Genomic DNA, 20,406 nt, shown 5'->3' with positions numbered 1-20,406 from the left:
CAATACAGCAATTACTGTTCTAACAGCGCGGCTCCCCGATTGGTCAGCAGGGTACTAAATTATTAAGCAGGCCCGTTCGGGGGGCGGAGCTCGGCGGGCTCCTCCGGCTCGGTCGACGCGAGGGGTGGGCGGGGCCTATGCTAATGAGGCCGGAGAAGGAGGCCGGGGCTGCCAAGATGGCGACGGAGCGCAGTCGCTCCCCGATGGGGGGCTCGCCGGTGCCGGCCTCGATGTTCGCCCCGGAGCCCGCCTCTCACGGCGGGGCAGTGGCGGCCTCTTCCAGGTTCCACCGCGGCGTCGCGGACTCGGACTGCAGCGAGGACGGCGAGGTGCTCAACGGGGAGCCCGAGCTCGACCTCACCAGCAAGGTAGGCCCGGCGGCCGGGGGGCAGCGGAGACCCGGGGCCCCGCCAGCCCAGACCCCGATACCTGGCGACTCCGGTCCCCCTCAGGCGCCCGCAGGCAGCTCCGGCACTTCCCTCTCTCTCCATTCGGTCTGGCGGCGGTGCCTCCCCTTGTCCTTCCGGGCACTTCGTCCAGCCCCCTTTAAGGAGCGCGGAGCAGGTACCCCCGGCCCCTTGCCGACGCTCCCCCCTCAGGCGGCGAGAGGCCGGGCGGCTGCCCCACTGCGAGTCCTGAGGCACAAGTAGGGCGAGGGTGTCGCCAACGGGCGGCGGCAGCTTCAAGGGTACGGACTGGTGTACGTGGCACGCGAGAAGGGATTCAGACGGGGACGAGAAGAGGGGGGGCGTAAACAGGCTTACTCGCAAGTAAGGCCCTCCGTTTTCAGTGGGGCTTACCCCACGTTTAGGCACGTTTAGGATTGCAGCCCGGCAGCCCAGCCCTGTAAATAATGCCTGCTCAGAAATAAGTTCCATTCATTTCCGCGAGGCTTACTCCCGGTTTAAGCGTAGGTAGGGTTTCAGCTGAAGTTGTTAAGGAAACTACAAACGGGGAAACAACAACAACAACACCCTCGTGCTGTGTTAATACAGCCCTTCCAAGTGCAAAGTTCAAGCTCCTCGTTTATCTTTTTAGGGCATTGCTTTTTTAAAAAAAGGGTAAAGTTGAAATTGTTAAACAGGTGCTGTGGGTGAAGTACTGTAAAGGGATAGCCTTTATGCTCTGTAGAACTACCCTGAAGTGGAATAAGGGGTGATGTTTAATCAAAAGAATGGGCAGAGATACCTGCATGACTGTTAGTTAACCTGCTGGATGGGCATCATGTGATGTGCTCAAAAGGGTCAAAATCTCAGAGCAGAGTAGCCATGAAAAGTGATGATGGGCCATTTTTTAAGTTCAGGCATCTGGGGCTGCTGTGCTTTACATTTTTTGTGTGACCTCTGCAGTTGTGGGTAAATGGAAGTCATAGGGAAAAGTGGAATGGCTTTTCATGTGATCTAACTCATTATTAGGGATTTGTTTGATCTACAGTGTTTTTATAATGAATGTTTTATATATATATAGAGAGAGAGAGAGAGAGAGTATAGATATACACATATACACTTCAGCCTTTTTCACACTGCTTTTGCTAAGCTTTCTGAATTTCCCTTTTTACTTTGTGGCTCCTTGGTGTCATATCAACCCTTTATTTCCTCTGTCATTAACCCTGAGTCTCATAATTATGAACTCCTTGAAAAACCGTTCATAAACAATTTGAGAGAATGTGGCCTCTAGAAAATCATCTACTAGTTAGTGCCAGTGATTTTGGCCCCCTCCCCCATATCAGGATGTTTAACACGGATACCTGGTTTATTTTCAGCTAGTAATGGTGAGCCCAACATCAGAGCAGTATGATAGCTTGCTGCGGCAGATGTGGGAGAGGATGGATGAAGGATGCGGGGAGACCATCTATGTCATTGGACAAGGATCAGGTGAGCATGGTTTCCTCTTTCAATACTACAAGCCAAGCTAAAGATGCCATAGTGGTTTCAACAGAAACAGCTATTGCTTGAAGTATAGTGTTTGTGGGATGGGACAGTTAGTATACTAGATCTCAAGAGTTAAAAGCCTTTCTTCCATAACACAAATACATTCATTGGATTATTCCTGCATGCAGCTAATGCTGTGTTGCATGTTGGCCACACATGCCTAGTAGTAACTATTTGCTTTCAGTAAACAATTCTGACTTGCGTTTTGAAGAAGTAAATCCCATTCAAATGACATGTGGGGTAAAGAACGGATGTTTTAGCTTGTCTGCTATTAAACCATAATTTGAATGATCTGTTCCATACCATATGCTCAAGAGCACCACTTTCCCAGAGAGGCTGGCACAGAGATCCCTTGGTTACTGTGTGCTGCCGATGTGTACTATTCTCACAATCCCAGGGTGGACTCAGTACAGTTATGGCTAAATTCAACCATGAATGATCTAAGCATAATTCTAGCAGCTAGTGAATTGTTTGTTTTCCCCAAACAAACTGTGAATGGTAAACCAAGAGCAAATCTTGGTTACAATAAGTTCACCGTTTGTTGAGAGTGAGGAAAACCTCAAGCTTGGGTTTGCATGTAACACTAAGCCCAATGGTTTGGCTCTGAGTAGTGAAACAGCAGCAGGACCAGTGGAGGAGCAAAGCCGCCACGGTTTTCACTCTGGGTAGCTGCGTGTTTGGTTGTTGTTGCTAATCCCTGGTTTAGCTTAGCATTGCATGCGGTCATGGGTTTTTTCCGTAAAGCAAGTTGAAAATGTTTAGGGCAGTTAATGTTTTTCCTCTAATTGGGGTTTTGGGTTTTTTTTTGGTAGTGCTACATATTTACTTTTCTCTACTTCCACCACTCAATGTAAAAGATTAAAGGGTGTTTGCTGCCTTTGAAGTGACTGGTGGTTTTGGCATTTGTGTTCTTGGCTCAGGTGATGTCAGTCTGCTCAGTCTTCAAAGAAACGGGTGGGGGGAGGGGAGAAGTGTAGCAAGTGTTAGATTTGCACTAGCATAAGTTTCTCAACTGTTATCAGCATTTAATGGGTTAGGGTAGGAGGAGTCAACCACATCTTGTGAACTACAGCTCCCATCATCCCTGACCATTGGCTATGGTGGCCAAGTCTGATGGCAACAGTGGTCTAAAACATCTGGAGGGCATCTTGGCTACCTCTAGAGTAGGGTGTGGGATTAGTTAATGACCTTGCTGTGTCTTCAACTAATGGAGCCAAGGTTTTGAAGAGGGTAGCACAATTGACTCTCATACATCCCACCTTTCCTTCCAAACTTTTGAGATTGATGCTGTTTAGTCTGGAGAAATAGGGCTAAATGAACAGTTAAATGCATTGTGTTGCATAAGCATTTGAAATTAAAATGGATTCTTCATTTCCTTGCCCGGCCCCTCTGTGGCAAGACCCTGGTGAGGTTACATTAATGACAAAGTAACTCCTGGTCTGACAAAACATTTGAAGCAGCTGTTCCTCATTTCTTAGATGGGACTGAGTACGGGCTCAGTGATGCAGATATGGAAGCATCCTACGCCACCGTGAAGAGCATGGCTGAGCAAATAGATGCAGATGTGATCCTCTTGCGGGAGCACCAAGAGGCAGGAGGCAAAGTGCGTGACTACCTGGTGCGGAAGCGGGTGGGTGACAACGATTTCCTGGAGGTCAGGTAAGGAGATAGGTAGAAGGCGTGTTCGTCAGCATGAAGCTCCCTCCTGTAACCTGCACACGTAGTGGTGAGAAGCTGGAAACTCTGGTTTGGCTATGGGAGTGACTCTGCCTCTCCTTACTAATTAACTTTCCTTTCCTCTGTGCTTTGTATACAAGCCAGTGGTTAGGATCTTGCGCACATACTTGGCTGATCAAGCAGTATCTGAATGAAATGATTGCTGGTGTAGGTTTTTGCCCTCTATGTGCTATGTGTAAACCTGGAGAGCATGATGCTGATAATGCCAAGGTGGCAAGTTTGATCCCTGTACGGGACAGCTTCCTATTCCTGCATTGCAGGGGGTTGGACTAGATGACCATAAGGGTCCCTTCCAGCTCTAAAATTCTAGTCTATGAAACCCCATACGTCCTGTCTTTTACTCATTTTAAAAGGGTTTTAGCCTTATTCAGAGATTGCACATGCCCGTTGACATTCTGATGGCTTCCTTTTGCCTTTCCTATAGGGTAGCCGTGGTTGGCAATGTGGACGCGGGGAAGAGCACGCTGCTGGGTGTCCTCACCCATGGTGAGCTGGACAATGGACGTGGCTTTGCCCGGCAAAAGCTTTTCCGCCACAAGCACGAGATCGAATCGGGCCGTACTAGCAGCGTGGGCAATGACATACTGGGCTTTGACAGTGAGGGGAATGTAGTGAACAAGCCTGATAGCCACGGTGGAAGTCTGGAGTGGACTAAGATTTGTGAGAAGTCAACAAAGGTCATAACCTTCATTGACCTGGCTGGGCACGAGAAGTACCTGAAGACTACAGTCTTTGGCATGACTGGGCACCTACCTGACTTCTGCATGCTAATGGTAAGCTGTGCCATGGTGGTGGGATGTCAGTAGCAGCAAGGGGCTCTTAACATCCACAGCACTTTCCCATCTTTTTTGTTGGAGAGTTAAGGAATTAATGAAAACAATATAGGCTAGAAGTCTCACTGTTATTGTGAACGGGAGCTCAAAACTTAGTTGGAGCCGTGGGCCATGTCACTCTCAGTAAGTGGTGATTTCCTACTGTAGAATGTTGGAGGCTTCAAGGTTGGGAACAAACTGCTTGGAGGACTGTTTCTTGCGGTTCACCATGTTCCTCTTTTGCCTATCTGAGGGTGATTTATGGCCTATGTTAAGGATTGAACTGAGTTCTCCATTCATGCTCATGCATCAGATACGGGTGCAAGCTTCTACATAAGTAAATGCTCTAAGCAAAAACACCATGAAGTTCAGAAAAGCTCTTTCTGAAGTGCCCCCTGCCCATGTGTCAGGGTGTCAAAGATATTGTCATGTGTGCAAAGCATTCAAGGTTCGGTACCTGTTTCCAGAACTTAATTTGACATTTGTCCTTGCTGGTCTCCCCCACTCTTGCAGCAGCAGCAGCAACAACAAATATTTTTCTGCACTGTGAGAACATAAAATTCTGCCATAGTGGCTTAACACAACTTGTCTCAGGTTCTATCTGTATTAGTGGATTTATTTCCGCAACCATGAGAGGCAAACTATTCCTCCCACTGTGGCACATTCCTGTGTTGGTTTTGGAGTATGTGTGCTTCAGTCACATAAACAAAGAATTCTCAGATTTATTGGCAGGTATTCTAAACTGCAGACAGGTGCTTCCTTGTGAGGAGATGAAGTGGTATAGAAATTCTTTAGCTTAGTTTTCTGTTCATGGGTCAGTATCCCATATCAACCTTTCTTATCAATAAGAGCCACAGCCTGCCACTTGATGACATGCTTGCAGAATGACATTAAGGGGTAGCTGATACACTCTGAGATAGTGGCTCAGTTGGGACATTGTTCCCAGCTTCATCAACCGTGGTGTATGTCAAGAAAAGGAAAACCTGTGGCCCTCCAGATGTTGTTAGATTCCCAAGTCCATTCGCCCCAGCCAACAAGGTTGGTGGGTGGTGATTAGTGAGGTGAGGTGAGGTGAGGTGAGAATATTCTCAAGAATGAGAATATTTTTGACAATATTATCTGCTAGAAAATTATCTGGAGGATATTTTCCATGAACTGTAAAGTCTAATTGAAGAACCAGTTTTACAACCCACATTAAAAAAATCTAGTACTGTAAATAATAAGTCAAGCTGTGATATTGCCAATGTAAATAATGAATAATGATTTTTTTGATCCAGTTACATTACTAGGCATGTGTCATTCACCATTGGCAGTTCTGAAATGTGAGCTACAGAAAACCATTTTTTAAAATGCTATTCATTTAATTTGATGAACATTTGAATTTGTATGTATTCCAACTATTTGTAATAGCCTTTTTCCTATTTAGGTGTGACCTTATTCTTAGCAATTCTATACTCTTGGCCATAAGTGTGATTTTTTTTCCCCCCAGAAAATAGTTGTAATGCTTTTTACACTTAAAAGTACCTAGGCCTATACAATTATGTGTAACAGCATGTGAGGTGGCCTTGATTTAAACAGCTGACTTTTCTATATTTTTATTCAGTGCCAGTAACTGGTTTTTGCAGTTCCATTCAATGGTACAATATTCTCATTAATCAAGAATATTCTCCAAAAGAATATTCTCTAGAATTTGACATCACTAGTGGTGATGATGAGAGTTGTTCAAGAGCATCTGGTCACAGGTTTCCTATCTCTAGATTGTGGTGCTAGATTATTTTCCAGTTTTGTTAATTGGCATTAAACCAGAGTTCCCCATTTTGGAGGTATGGGGAACACCCATTTTAGGCACGACCAATATGTGTGCGACCATGCACATGCACACAGCGCTGGCCCTGGAAGTGACCAGGAAAGATGTCACCAAAATGGGGGGGGGCAGGGCGTTTCCATTGCATGTGATTTCATGCAAGCGTGCAATGACCCGGAACATAACCCCACCACAAATCGGGGGTTGGCTGTAATTGAGAATTCTGGCTTGATACAAGCCAGGAGCTTTGTGGTGAAGCTGGCATGTGATGTGAGGAAGAAGAGTTAGGGAGCAGTGCTTGGCCCCAGTGCTAGTCCCTGACTTCATAAGCCAGGGAGGCTGGGAACATCATCTGAACAGTGTCACTGGCTTCCCTACATCAAAACAGAGAAGTAGAGCTCCAGTTATGACACTTATTTTGAGCAGACTGTACTAGCCATTCTTGGCAATGCTAGGAGAAGGAGGTTGTGGGCATGCACTCACAAGAAGGCTAGCTCTGACACAATGTCACCTGCAAATGCAATGGTTTTTTAAAGTGATTTTGTGATTGACATGAACTGGGAAAAGTTTAATTGATAACCTATTCCACCGTGGCTTTTTCTGAGAGGATTCTGGGAATAGGACCCAGGATTCCTCTTCTATCTGTTCTTGACATTGTCCTGGTCAAGCAGCAGGAAATAAGCCTTTCTGGTTTACTTTGCACACCATGGAACATACCAGAAACGTTATTCCAAGAGTGGCAAGTGCTAATGTCTGAATTAGCTCTTACTTTATTGTAAGAGCACCGGGTTTCTGTCCAATGCTGTGTGAGCAACCGTCTGGAGCAGGTTTTGAAGCTGTACAAGGGGGCTGAATTGGGAGGAGAGGAAAGAGAAGCTCCATTGCACAAATAGAAGTCTGTTGCGCTAGTGAGACAACAGTATTAGATAGAACCATTGCTCTCATAATTTATTAAAAATTGACCTCTTGCCTTTCTCTTCTGGTGTCTGCATTATGCTGCCCAGCAAAGTCACAGCCGTATATCTAGACAGGGACTTAAAATTCTGCCTGCCTCGCCCACTCCCCACTTCATTGTGCTTTTCCTTGATACAGGTTGGCAGCAATGCAGGAATTGTTGGGATGACCAAGGAGCACCTGGGCCTTGCATTGGCGCTCAACGTCCCAGTCTTTGTGGTGGTGACCAAGATTGACATGTGTCCTGCCAACATTCTCCAAGGTATTTGCCTGTAGACTGCCCTGTGATTGGGAAGTGAAGGGTGGTATTTAAATAAAATAAACTGAAGATGGCGCAAACAGCTTCTCTCTCCTGTGAAGTCTTTGCCATCTGTTTTGGTAGTGTGTCTTCAGACTCTACTAAGGAGCCGTTTAAGCAAACTCTTCTTTCTCACCATCTCCAATTCCTGGCCTGCATTGCTTCTTACGCGTTGAGACTTATTTGATGTACAGTTTTTTCTCTGTAGCTGGTCTCTTAAAACTGTCTTATCAGCAGTTCTAAAACAATTGTTTTGCAACAGTGAAGCTGCTCAGAAGCAATGTTTTGACTTGTATTCTTCCCCCATTGCTGTAAATAAGCTTACGGGAAAGAGAAGGCAGCTGAGATTTAGACCTTTTGCATCTGTTCACTTCCTGGTTCTTAGGGTCATGAAAGAACCAACTAGTGTAGCCTGTTCCCCACAGGGCCCAACACGGTGCTTCCTGAAACGAAAGCAGCAACTCTTTCTTGCTGTTTCCCCTCCCACAACTGATGTTCAGTTTCACGGTATCCCTGAACACTGAGAAACCGTGGCCAATAGGCATAAACTGGCCAATAGGCATAAACTGTGCAACCAAAATGACTGCTTAGGAAATATTATTGCCTTCTCCCCTGTATGTAATTATGCACTTCCAAGAGAAGAGGTCCACAAAGATGTTCACTAGTGGCAGATGCTGGGCATCAAATAGAAAAGGAATGCACTTTGGGACTACATAGTGGAAAGCGAGAGAGCAAATGGTTTGCTACCAAGCTCATTCAAAATGTGTGGGCTCCTGTTCAAGAGACCCCTGGTCTTCTGGTGCTGCAATTATTGGCTTTTCTGTTACTTGCTGTATAAGATGACCGAGGAACCTCTGCAATGTGCAGCTAGCACTGAGGTAGAAAATGGAAATTTGAGAATTGGTCAGGCGGACCTAGTATTCGGTGTACTTCAAAGCAGGTGCTTGTAAAATGTGTATGTGATGTTGCATACATCTTGGCACCCATCTTTCATGTGCACATCTTGTTTTTCACTCCTCATCATAACATAAGCATTTGTGGGGAAATCGGTTTATTCTGGCAAAGACAAGCTCTTGTCTTAGAAGAGCATCTAGCACAACAAGCAATTAGACATGGAATCCACCGCCAGGGCAAATTTTGAGACAAGGGTTTGGCTAGAATTGGACATCTTTTCAAAGCTCTGGTAGCACTGCCAGCTTTGTAAGCAAACAAAATGAAACCACCAATTCTCAAGCAAAAAACACATCCTAGTCTTTCTTGTGAAAACGATAGCTTTCCAGTCATAAGATTCCATGGTCCCCTGCAGGCTTCCTGAAATTGACACAGGATGCATAGTACAGAAAAGCCTATGCAAAATTCTGGATCGTATGTAATGTTTTGGTAGCTTCTCAGTAGCAATACTGAATTTATTTCTCTCTCTGAGGCTTAGCTTGACAACTTCTACAATTAGAATAGCAGTGGAAATTCAATACATACTAGCTGTAATAGCTGGCTTGTTTTTCAGATCAATATCCAGGTGCCCACCAGAACCATTTACTGTGACTCCCATCATCCTTGGTTGATATGGCCAATGGTCCATAATGGGGGGGATGGTAATTCAGAATCTGGAGGTGTCAGACTGGGGAAGGTTTGTCAGTGTGGTCAACACCCGGACATGGAGAGAGAAAAGATCTGTTAAGAACACAAGAAGCCCTATACTACAACCTCTAAAGCCCCATTTCACTAACCCTTTGGTATCAAAGACTCCTGCATGTTCTCTTATATGTTCTTGATACTTAAATAGCTTTCTTTTTAAATTTAAAATCCTAGGGAAGCTGACATCTGTAACAGTATCCCAGCTTGCTCACGTATACATACAATCATGGGGAAAAGAAAGTACACCCTCTTTGAATTCTGTGGTTTTACATATGAGGACATAATAACAACCATCAGTTTTTTAGAAGGTCTTAAAATTAGGTATATACAACTAAGGCAATAAAGTTGAATGCAAGAAAGGGATATTGATCTAATCCTCTCCATTTTATTCATCAAGAAACCCTGAAGCTGTTGCAACGACTTCTGAAGTCTCCAGGATGCAGAAAGATCCCTGTCCTGGTCCAGAGCAAAGATGATGTCATCGTTACTGCCTCCAACTTCAGCTCAGAAAGGTGACAGAAATGAAAACAAAGTGGACCACTCTTTGTCTCCTTAGAACATGGGCTTTGAACTTTGACCCCAAGACTCTTCTGGGATGATAATTGGTTGGGAGCACAAACAGGCCTTTTCTAGTTGCAGTATAAGGAATTTGCAACAGAGATGTGGAATATGTTTACAGGCTTAAATAGCAAGGATCCTGAATTGGTGGGATCTGCGCCTTTAGTTCTGTTGGGCAGGTTCAAAACAGATTATCCAGGTTTCTGGGCAAGAAATGCATGCGAAAGGGTGAAGATGGATGGTAGAAATGGCCAGGACTGGAGTTAAAGCGGACTTCAGCAATCATCTTTCTTTTTGCCACATATATTAGTTTGTTTTTCTTGCCAGTGAGTGGGAAATGCCAAGGTCAAATTCTAATGAAACCATGTGGAGTTGCCTCTGTTGCTTTGAATCCATTTCTGGCATCCACAGTTGGTGCAAGGATGAAAGCAAGCAGAGGACTTGGGAGGATGGGGGGTTATGGCTAGGAGCAGAAAAAGAAATGGCCCTGCTTGTGTGTAGAGGCTGAAGCAAATGGCCTTGCAAGAAGTATGGCCAGGAGTCTGCTGCTGATCTGTTGCATGAGACACCCTCCCCGCCGTTGCCGCAAAATGTGGATGCCATATGTATGGAACAGAAGATAAGCCATACTGGAAAGCTGGGATCAATGAAGTGAACAGTTGCATGAGGTTGGCAGCTAGCATTGTGTTCGGTCTGTCCTCTTCTTGAAATATCCTGGACAACTGATGATGGTTGGCATGTCTGCTGGACCATTCTCTTAATGGCTTGGTCCCAACTGCTGATGAGAGAGGGGGAAAGAGAGTAAAATTGTAGGAGCTAAAAATGTAAATATTACATCTGATGTAACTAGAGCGTGTGATTTGAAAGGAAGCTGACCATGCAAGATGACTCTCCAGTTGAGTGGGCACTTTCCTGCCATCCCAGAAAAAAACAGAAGTAGATATAAAGTTATTTAACTGAATGTTGCTAGTGTTAAGGGTAGTACAGCTTGTACTTTTTTCTTTTTTCTTTCTCCTGTGATGAGGCTGCATTTTAATATTTTAATGTTTCAATATTTTAATTGTATTTTAATCTTGTTTTAAAGTTGTATTCATTCAACTTGTTATTATTATTGCTTGTTAGCCGCCCTGAGCCCGGACTTGGCTGGGGAGGGCGGGGTATAAATAAAAATTATTATTATTATTATTATTACTTTCCTGTAGGGAATTTTCCTTCTGATACTGAACATGCCAACCAGCACCTGTGATGTCTTGCAAGTATTAAGATCAACCTAACTTAGAACTGTGAATAACTCATATGTTCTCATTCTCTCTCTCTCTCTGTTCCAATTAGGATGTGCCCAATATTCCAGATTTCCAATGTCACCGGTGAGAATCTGGAATTGCTTAAGATGTTTCTCAATCTCCTGTCTCCAAGGACCAGTTACAGGGAAGAGGAACCTGCAGAATTCCAGATAGATGACACTTACTCTGTTCCAGTAAGGAGACTGGTGCTGAGTGTCTCACTTCAGTCTAATTTTTTTCCACGAGGAGGAAGGAATGGGGATGTTGGCTTGATTCTGCTGTTGCTCTAGCATTGTGACTAATCCATTTGCCTTTTGCACTTCTCCCTGATGCAGGGTGTAGGGACAGTGGTGTCTGGGACAACACTAAGAGGCCTGATCAAGTTAAATGACACCTTGCTGCTCGGCCCAGACCCTCTGGGTAACTTCTTGCCCATTGCTGTGAAGTCCATCCACCGCAAGCGCATGCCCGTCAAAGAGGTTCGAGGAGGACAGACTGCCTCCTTTGCTCTGAAGAAGGTGAGTGTGGACTTCATTGGCCGAGGGTATTCCATTGCTTTTCCGTTGGGAGAAAATGAGGGGTTTTGGGGGGAAACTGTCAGTGCAGATATGAGAATGTTTACTCTGAGACTGCACAAAAAGTAAAGCTAGTTGTGTTGGCCCATAAGAAAAAATTCCAAAATCCACATGAGGGCAATCCCTAATGCTATAAAATGACATGCAAGCTTTTAAGTTCTGTAGAAATCTTCATCAGACTAGATGGGAAATAAAATAGGGTTGTGGGGAAAGAGAATATTAGGGCTGGTTTTTGAGCCACCTTAATGGTGTCATTTCGTCACAGTTTTAAGGTAGAATGTGGGAGGAGATAGCGGACAATCAGATGGGGTTCTGTTAGGTGCTTGGCTGGTTTCCTGTTGCACCCAGAACTGCTGAGGAGAAACATTTGGTGGCTGATTCTTCATGTTTGGGACATATGAAATCCAGCTGTTAATCACATCTGTCTTCATCCTTGGGCAATGGAACCAAGTCCTGCTGCATTCAGATGTGGTTTTCTCCCTAGTCATTGTTTTTAGGATTGCAACTTGCCAGGCTTAATATATGGGGCTGAGAGCAGGTTTTATTTGCAGGGTCTAATATTGCAAATGCATGCTAGGACTAAACTTGTCTAAAGGCAGCAGTGGACATTGTGGTCATTTGTTTGGCAGAGAGAAAGCCAAAGGAATACTTTCACTATTGCATCCCAACTTCTCTACATCCATGAAAGATGGACATTTGTAATTTCTGCACCATTTAGGCAACATAAGTGTGTTTGCGACTGAAGTTCTCCCAACGCCTTTGTAAAACTCATGCTCAGCACTATGTTCGGCTGGATGGGCATCCAATTCCATCCCCAAAGAGGCTTATGTAGTCTTTCATTTGTAAAATGCTAGGAAAAGATATAGATTAAAAAAAAAAATCAGCCTAAGTGAATTTACTGCTAAATTATGCTTTAAAATTGTTGCACTTCCAGATCAAGCGCTCCTCTATCCGGAAAGGCATGGTGATGGTGTCTCCCCGATTAAATCCTCAAGCATCTTGGGAATTTGAAGCTGAGATTCTGGTTCTGCATCATCCTACCACCATCAGTCCACGATATCAGGCGATGGGTATGTGTAGGGTTTTTTGGTGTCCCTTACACACTCCTCCTGCCTTGGCCCTGGGTATTGAATTAATTCATGGTTGCGTCATTTAACTTCTGATACCGACACATTTACGAGGAGCAGCAACCACAAGAGGATGGCTGAAAGAGAAAGCGATTCCTTGTGGATCAAATTTGGGAAGTGATAGAAGGCTCTTATGGGATCTGTCACTAGGGGTGCTTGACTTGCACTTTCATCAAAATCCCACTTGAGCTATGGGTTCAATGGATGGCTATAGAAGAATTGCACTTGGCCTCTGTAGCCTTCCCTATAGAAGTTATGAGGCATGGTGGTAGGGCTGGCTTGCTGAGCAGATCAGTGCTATGTACGTAGATTATCTTCTGACATTGCCTCTCCGCTGGAAATTGAATTTACAGTACCTGATGACAAACATGGATTCGTAAGGTGTTTGTATTGTGAATTTAGCGGCATCTGCATGCAGCAGCATAGCTGGTGGCAGTTCAGGGTATCCTGTGCTACTGAGATTTGTCTACTTGTTGCAGTTTGAGTGCCAGTGAGAATCTTAACTGTTCACAGTGCATTGTGGCAGCATCCGCCAGACAGCCACTATCCTCAGTATGGACAAAGACTGTCTACGCACAGGAGACAAGGCGACCGTGCACTTCCGCTTCATCAAGACCCCGGAGTACCTGCACATAGACCAGCGGCTGGTTTTCCGTGAAGGGCGTACCAAAGCTGTGGGTACCATCACCAAGGTAACAGAGCTTTTGGGGTACAATAGGTCATGGGTTCTCAAAGTTTGTGCATGCCTTAGGTACAGTACTAAAGACACCTCCCTTCTCTCTAGTTAGTTACTGAAAACTCGAGCTTCTTGATAGATGATGATGGGGAAGTTGCTTGGCTTCTCAGAATTTCCATACCTTCCTTGAAACCATGTCATATGCACTGTTCTCCTTTTCCTTTTGATTTTCCCCTGTCTTTAGGATAGGAGTGAGTTGATTAAAAAAAAAAACACACAACAACCTTAAACCCAGACTTGCATATAACCCTGCTAGACAGAACAAGCTTTCTTTTTCTTCCACTAATTCCTGTATTCCCTTGCTGAAGGGGGATTCTTGACCATCTATGCCCCTCCCCCTTTAAACCATATGTTGCTCAAATGGGCAAGTTTTTTTAATACTTGACGAACTTTTCTGCCAGCCCAGTCACCTAGTCTGTGCTTCCTTTCTGGGTAAAGGCGCAGGTTGCTTGGCCTTCAAGTGCTTTCTTCCCATCTCTATAAATTACTTTTTAAAAAGATCTTGGGAACTTTGTGGGACCTGGTTGTTGACAGAAGGCAGTTTCATGCATGACCTGGGTTAAAAATACAGTGGTGCCTCGCAAGACGAAATAAATTCGTTCCGCAAGTCTTTTCGTCTTGCGAAGCACGGTTTTCCATAGGAATGCATTAAAAATCAATTAATGCGTTCCTATGGAAACCGCCTTCAGACCAGGTCCGGGGACAGTCTGTCCCCCGACCTCTTCTGAAGGCGGGCGGGGGGCAAAAGTCTTTGCTCCCCCCCACCTGCCTTCAAAAGCCATCCGGGATAGCGGGAAGCGCTTCCCTGCTATCCCGGACTGCTTTTAAAATGCTGGCGGTGGGGAGCAAAGCCTTTCGGCCCCCGCCGGCCTTCCTGGACCTCTTCTGAAGGCCGGAGGGGGGGGGGAAAGGCTTTGCTCCCCACCGCTAGCATTTAAAAGAGGTCCCCGGAGATTTCCCTATGGGCTTTCTTCTTGTGAAGCAAGCCCATAGGGAAATTCGTTTTGCGAAGCGCCTCCAAAACGGAAAACCCTTTCGTCTAGCGGGTTTTTCGTCTTGCGAGGCGTTCGTCTTGCAGGGCACCACTGTATTAATGAAAGGAGACTATTTTCATCCTGACTTGGCGTATGGCCCAGCGAGGCTTAGATGCTGTTATCACAACTCTGCTTTACCTACCTGCCCTACTGCAGGGAATAAGAGACATGAAACAGAAAGTGCTTAAAGAACAGAGAGGAAATTGTTGTCACTTTCCTTCCCACTGCAGGGGAAGTGGGAGATAAGAGAGCTGTGCGGGTGTGAATGAGATTTGGTGTGTTGCTGTGCGCGCGCACCATTCCCAGTCCTTTTATTTATTAAATTTATACCGCCCTTCATCTTGGGATCACAGGGCAGTTTACAATATAAAAACACAAAAATATACAACATTGCAAGAAACAAAACAATACAAACACACAAACCAGTTCAAAAGGCCATAGAATGTTTAATTAGCCAAAGGCCTGGGAGAAGAGGAATGGTTTTCCCTAGTGCCTAAATATGTGTAATGAAGATGCCAGGCGAGCCTCCCTGGGGAAGAGCATTTTCTTTCCACATATTGAGGTCCTGTTTAATGTCAAAGGTGAACTTTGCTTAAACCAACTCTGTGCTTAAAATGAAAGCAACAACACTGGCACAATTCTGTTTTTTGCCTCTACCATCCTTTCGACTGGCAGTTACTCCAGACCACAAATAACTCTCCAATGAACTCCAAGCCTCAGCAGATCAAGATGCAGTCCACGAAAAAGGGGCCCCTGACCAAGCGAGAGGAAGGGGGAGCCCAGGCTGGCATGGTGACGGCGAGCCCCACAGTGGCAGATGATGCGGTTTCGCTGGGAGCAGCCCCCTCAGCACCTTCGAGTGCCCAACAGCCTCAGGTATGCAGAACAGCCTGTGCCCTCCCTCCTATTCCAAAGTTATCTTTCATGGCTTCTTAAGCTTTTTGTAGTAAACATGCCTACCTTTTAAGGTGAGCCAGATTTCACCTGCTACCTCCTAGTCCTGTGCCTGAATACTAGTTAGTGGCTGTGAAGTGGCTCTAAGAAGGGAGGAGGGTGAGAGCCTTGCCAAGTGGGCAGAAACAGCAGGCCTGGCCTGGCGTGAGGCCCTGAGCAGTTGCCTCGCTTGCCCATAACTGTATTGTTAACTTTCCCCATCGGAGCCCCGCTGCTGTTCAGCAGCTTATCGGTTGGGCTTTCATTGTGCATGTCTGTGCTGTGTGCGGTAAGGGCATGCAGAGCTCAGAGAAGGACCTCTTGCGCAGTTGTGCACAGGCTGTAGAAGGACCTCCTTGACCAATGACGGAGCTCTCAGCCTTCTGTTTCATGGGGCATCTGGCTGCTGAACCTTTGAAATGAAGTTCTTTCTGCTGAAGTGAAATCTTAGTCTCAGTTCCTTTGCTCTTTTGTTTTTCACTTTGCTGTATTTTAAGTGTGTGTTGGCATTATTCTGAGACTCCTGAAACTGGAGGGGTGATGTTTAAATGCTGCAATTGCAAGCATCAGCTACGATGATAATTGTAGCAAAGAAATGCTCTTTTATACATATGTTACAGGGTGCCCTCTAAGAATAGGACTGAAAGAATCCGAGCTGCTTTCTTGCTTTGCATCTTGGGTGTAAATGTGGCTTCTTGGTGCCCTTGCTGTATTCTCTTCTCCTCCAGAGTTTGTCTTGGGTGGGGGGCAAAGTCTGCCAGAGCCTCTGTTTATATCACTGGTGCTGTGTTTCCTCTCTTGCTGTGCTCACTTGGGGGCAGTTTTTAAGGGACTGCTCTCCCCTCTGCTGATCTTTGTCCAACATCTTGGATGTCTGCTGCCTTCTGCTCACCTATGCTTCTCTTTCCTTGCTGCTTTCCTTCAGCCTGCCCTGGATGAAGAGCCCCACAACCGAGAGGGCAGCAAGGTACTTCTGCATCCTCTGTTGCTTTGACTTGATTGCCTTGGGGAGAAAAGGCCAGCCTTGCAAGACATTCCCCTCCCCTCCAAAGTCTTACAATTTTCCTTTTAGAATTCCTGCTTGCTTTGGTAGAAGTTTGGCCTATTTCAAAGGTGCTTATAGGACCTGAAAGGACAAAGACAACTTCAGTTCTTTCCTTTCCCCCAGGGATGGGAGACCAGTGGCACTCCAGATGTTGGACTATAATTTCCAACATCCTTTGCCATGAGTCAAACATCACCTGGGGGACCACGGGTTCCCCACCCTTGCCTTTCACTTCTGGATATGGTTGGTTGACACTGTCCATTCCCACTCCTCTTGTTCAGTTTAGGGCTGAGAGGTTCAGATCCTGCCTTCCCCACCTTGCCCTTACCTGAGCACTCTTCTTCTCTATCCCCAGGTGAAGACTGGAGGAGGTGGCCGCCGACGTGGAGGGCAGCGCCATAAAGTGAAGTCTCAAGGGGCTATTGTGACTCCTGCTGGTGGCTGCTGAACATCGTTTTTAATCACTGCGGAATTCGCACCCTCCCCTTCTTCAACCCAAAAACCCGGAGCAGCCTAACCAAAATCCATCCCAGCTGATCTGCTACTGTGGAACTTCTCCTCCTCCTCCTCGCCTCCTGGAGAGGAGCCACCGGGGGGACGCAGGGTTTACAGTTTAAGCTAACGAAGGTGACAAAAGCACATGTGGGACTGACCAGCTGCCGCCTTCTCCCTTTTTAACCCCCCCAAACATTTTGTACATCGTGAGCTCTTAGTCATGATTTTTTATTAGTTTTTATTATGGTGGATGTTTGTGTGTGGTATGCGTGCGGATGAAGAATTGGGAGGATCTAGGTATACAGAGTAAGGTAACTGCCTCCTCTTCTCTTCCCCACCCTCTCATATATATATTTTTGAAACTGACCCTGTGTCTGTGGTCTGCAATCAAGAATTCCTGAAATCCCATTCATACAAGTATGAATATGCTAGTTGGTTCGGAAGAGGTAGGAATTCCCCCCCCCCCTTTCACACCAGTCAAACTGCGTGAGCCCTGGGCAGCCTCCTTTAAATACCAATGCCTGCAATTGGTAATCGACATGAAGGAACACACACACTCCAGCAGCATCCCAAAAGCTGGATTGATATGAGATCCTAGATCTCATAATTATGCACTTGTAAGCTTACTTTAAAAGCGAGACTTGTGGGAGGAGGTGGAGCAGGCCACAAAAGCACTGGTGGCTTTGGAATTGTTGGTGGAAGGTCAACAAATTGATTTCACACAATCCTTTTTGGGCCTTGTGTTCAAAACGTACTATTTTTCTTGCAGTCAGTCATGGGTGCCTGCATATTCTGAATCCTGCCATGTCTGCTTTTCTAACCAGCTACGTCAGATTGGGGAAAGGGAGAGACACTGCAAGTTGGCTTCTCGTGACTCACCCATTTCTTCCCCGTGGTATCCAAGTGTATCTTTAAAGGCAGTGTTTCCTTCCCCTCTTCAAGAACTGACACTGACAGTGGGCGACTTCTCCCTGCATATTTGTGTAATGCAAGAATTCATTTCTCCTCATTAGGGAAATGGGTGTTGCTGCCTGTAAGTGGGCATGGGCCTCTTAGTGTCTAGAAGCCAGCTTGCACCCCTCATTTCAGCCTCTCCTCAGAATCATAACTGTCGTGGGTTTAGACACACTCACTGTGTAAAAGCAGGAAGAGGTTTACTGGAGCCAGCTCTGAGCTGTGCTTTTAAATTTGGACACATGTTCAAGATTTTATAACTTTGATACACATTTGCTGCTTCTTTTTGAGGCACTTATTCTGAATTGACTTTTAACTGGCATCATGTTTTTGTTTAAAAACAAAAACCAGGTTTGTAGTTCACTGGTTTGTAGCTTTTAAAGTCTCTCCCCATGTCTCTCATATTGCTGTCTGCAACATCATCCTAACATTTTTGAATGGCTGGAGTTTCCCGGAAGCTAAGAGTCAACACTGACGAGTAGGTAGGCATGGTTTATGGTCTACTTTCTTGCCTGAAACTTTGTGGGCAGCATCTTAAGCAGTGACAGTATTAATAGCACCCTTGGGGAGAGAATGGAGCGTGCTGTGGCTAAAGGAAGACGGCAGCCTGTATCACTTGGTGCCTTGGGCGCCCAGTAGCGACATCTGCCTCATGGCCTTCTATTTCCAAGGGAAGTGGAGACCTTGGTGTGGTGTCCTTTTTATTTTTTCTTCTCCTTTCATTCCTTAGTTCTGAAAGAGGAATGTGCAGTGCTGAAGTTTTCATTATAAAAAAAAAAGCCACATGGTGCTGTGTTCTGTTTTGTGACCAGCATTTAAAGACTACTGAGGCTGGCATGATGTAATAATAATAATAATAAAAAGAAAGGTTTGTTTAAAGTTTTAAAATTAAATGGCTTTGTTGTTTGTCAGTTCTTCCAACTGTAGAGGGGATGAAGCTGTGACTGCTTTGGTACCCCTGAATCTGCATGTGTCAGAGGGGAGGCTTAGATGTTTTCAAGCAGGGATCATGCAAAGCTGAAGCTACTCCTTGAGGTCAGGGCTGGCTGCTCTCCTGGGCTAGGAACACACCTTGGTTTTTGTGCCTAGTTAGGGGTGTTAGTAGTGCTGACCACAAGAGAAGGGTCATTTTGCACACTGTATGCAAAATGAGCCCCTACTTTCATTTTGTTTATTTAATTATTTTTGCTATTATTGACAAGAGTACAAAACTTTAAGGGGGGAGGTAGTTTATCAGGAAGACTACAATGGGCCACAGTGTACTAGTCAGATGAACAGCACCCACATATTCCAGTGCACGTGAGCTTTGTACCCTCTTGTATTGGCAATAGGTATTTTACATTTCCCCCTCATTTTTTCTCCAAGCAGCTCAAGGTTGGGGAGCAGTGTACACTATGACACTATGAAGTAGGTGAGGTGCAGAGACCAAAGGTCACTCGGTAAGCTTTATATGGCAGTGTGGGGGTTTGAACCAGTGTCTTCCCCAGTCCTAGTCCTTATCTACATTCTAACCACTGCATTTCAATCATGCTAGCTCCTGTCTGCTGAATTCCTGCTATTCGGGCAGCTGTTAAAGGCAAAGGAATAAAAGTTGGCAACTGGGCAGTATACCAGTGAACTTCAGCACCTAAGCAGAAGCCGAAAGTCAAAAGGTATTGCCAAACTTTTAAAAGGAGGAAAGGACTTTAATAGTGACACCTGGGGAAATGTCATTAGTTGTAGCATCCTCCCTCCTTGTGAGAAGGTGCATCTGCTGGAGAAATGCTGCTGGTCTGTTAAGCCCATCAAACGCATGGCATGGAAAATGATTAAGTATTTCCAAACCTTGCTGGTGATCTTTCAGATGATAGGAACTGGAGAGAATGAACTTAACATATAGAAAATATGTTGGAATAGTAGGTTTTAATTTTTTACATTTCTATTTTCAGTACTTGTACCCTGCTCTTATAAGTGGAGTGGTTTTCAGAGTGGCTTAAATTGCACTTTAAACTTAAGTAGTAAAATATATTGAATGGTAGTTTGCATTGGACCAGGAAGCAATGCAGTTGGAACTCAGCTGTCCCACTTGCTTATTTATGGCATTTTTATAGTGTTTAAATTACCAAAGTCTCCCAAGTTAGTGGTTTGCAGTAGTTGCAAAATACAACTATGTTGGAAAGGGGCTAGAACCTGCAGACGTCTCTGCAGTCATGAACCCTGTTCTGTTTCCCATCTAGGCACAGATAAGAGCCAGGCTATCGTTTGGTTGATTAAAATTGCTGCAATTAAAAATAAGGGCATTGGCTGAATTTTACAAGAGCATTTGTATCCACTTTTCAGTCAAAACGGCTCCCAGAGCAGCTTACATACAATCAATTGAAACAGGACAGTTTCTGCCTGCAGGCTTATAATGTAAACAACACACAAGGGGCGATTTCTCCTTTCCCCCCCTCTCGCATTGGCTTCATAATGTTGAGTTTGAATGTGTGTTCCTGCACTGACTGAGGGCTCATCCA

At 45.2% G+C, this 20,406-nt stretch overlaps 1 protein-coding gene across 2 annotated transcripts; it reads left to right on the top strand.

The window, feature by feature from the left end:
- The first annotated feature begins 139 nt into the window (after positions 1–139).
- GTPBP1 (GTP binding protein 1) lies at positions 140–18,804 on the top strand. 2 transcript variants are annotated; one of them, XM_081929198.1, is made up of 13 exons: positions 140–368; positions 1,763–1,874; positions 3,410–3,590; positions 4,093–4,441; positions 7,377–7,500; positions 9,569–9,683; positions 11,062–11,206; positions 11,348–11,530; positions 12,522–12,657; positions 13,228–13,406; positions 15,160–15,360; positions 16,343–16,384; positions 16,818–18,804. In XM_081929198.1, exons 1-13 carry the CDS (start codon positions 144–146, stop codon positions 16,908–16,910), a joined length of 2,085 nt encoding a protein of 694 aa, XP_081785324.1. In that variant the 5' UTR covers positions 140–143; the 3' UTR covers positions 16,911–18,804. The 2 variants fall into 2 exon arrangements, with proteins under 2 accessions (XP_081785324.1, XP_081785325.1); XM_081929199.1 differs by lacking the exon at positions 16,343–16,384 and having other exon boundaries at positions 141–368.
- Positions 18,805–20,406: the final 1,602 nt, after the last annotated feature.

This window comes from Podarcis melisellensis (assembly GCF_964234715.1).
Source record: "Podarcis melisellensis genome assembly, chromosome: 10".
Lineage (NCBI taxonomy): Eukaryota > Metazoa > Chordata > Lepidosauria > Squamata > Lacertidae > Podarcis > Podarcis melisellensis.
The sequence above is the reverse complement of the archived record's forward strand: the minus strand, read 5'-3'. Positions and strand labels throughout refer to the sequence as shown.

Excerpts from the sequence above, each read along its gene's own strand:
- GTPBP1 (XM_081929198.1), top strand. The coding sequence starts at position 144 with ATGAGGCCGGAGAAGGAGGCCGGGGCTGCCAAGATGGCGACGGAGCGC. Across the intron at positions 11,531-12,521 it reads CCTCCTTTGCTCTGAAGAAG|ATCAAGCGCTCCTCTATCCG; the intron begins GTGAGTGTGGAC and ends TTGCACTTCCAG. Across the intron at positions 16,385-16,817 it reads ACAACCGAGAGGGCAGCAAG|GTGAAGACTGGAGGAGGTGG; the intron begins GTACTTCTGCAT and ends CTCTATCCCCAG.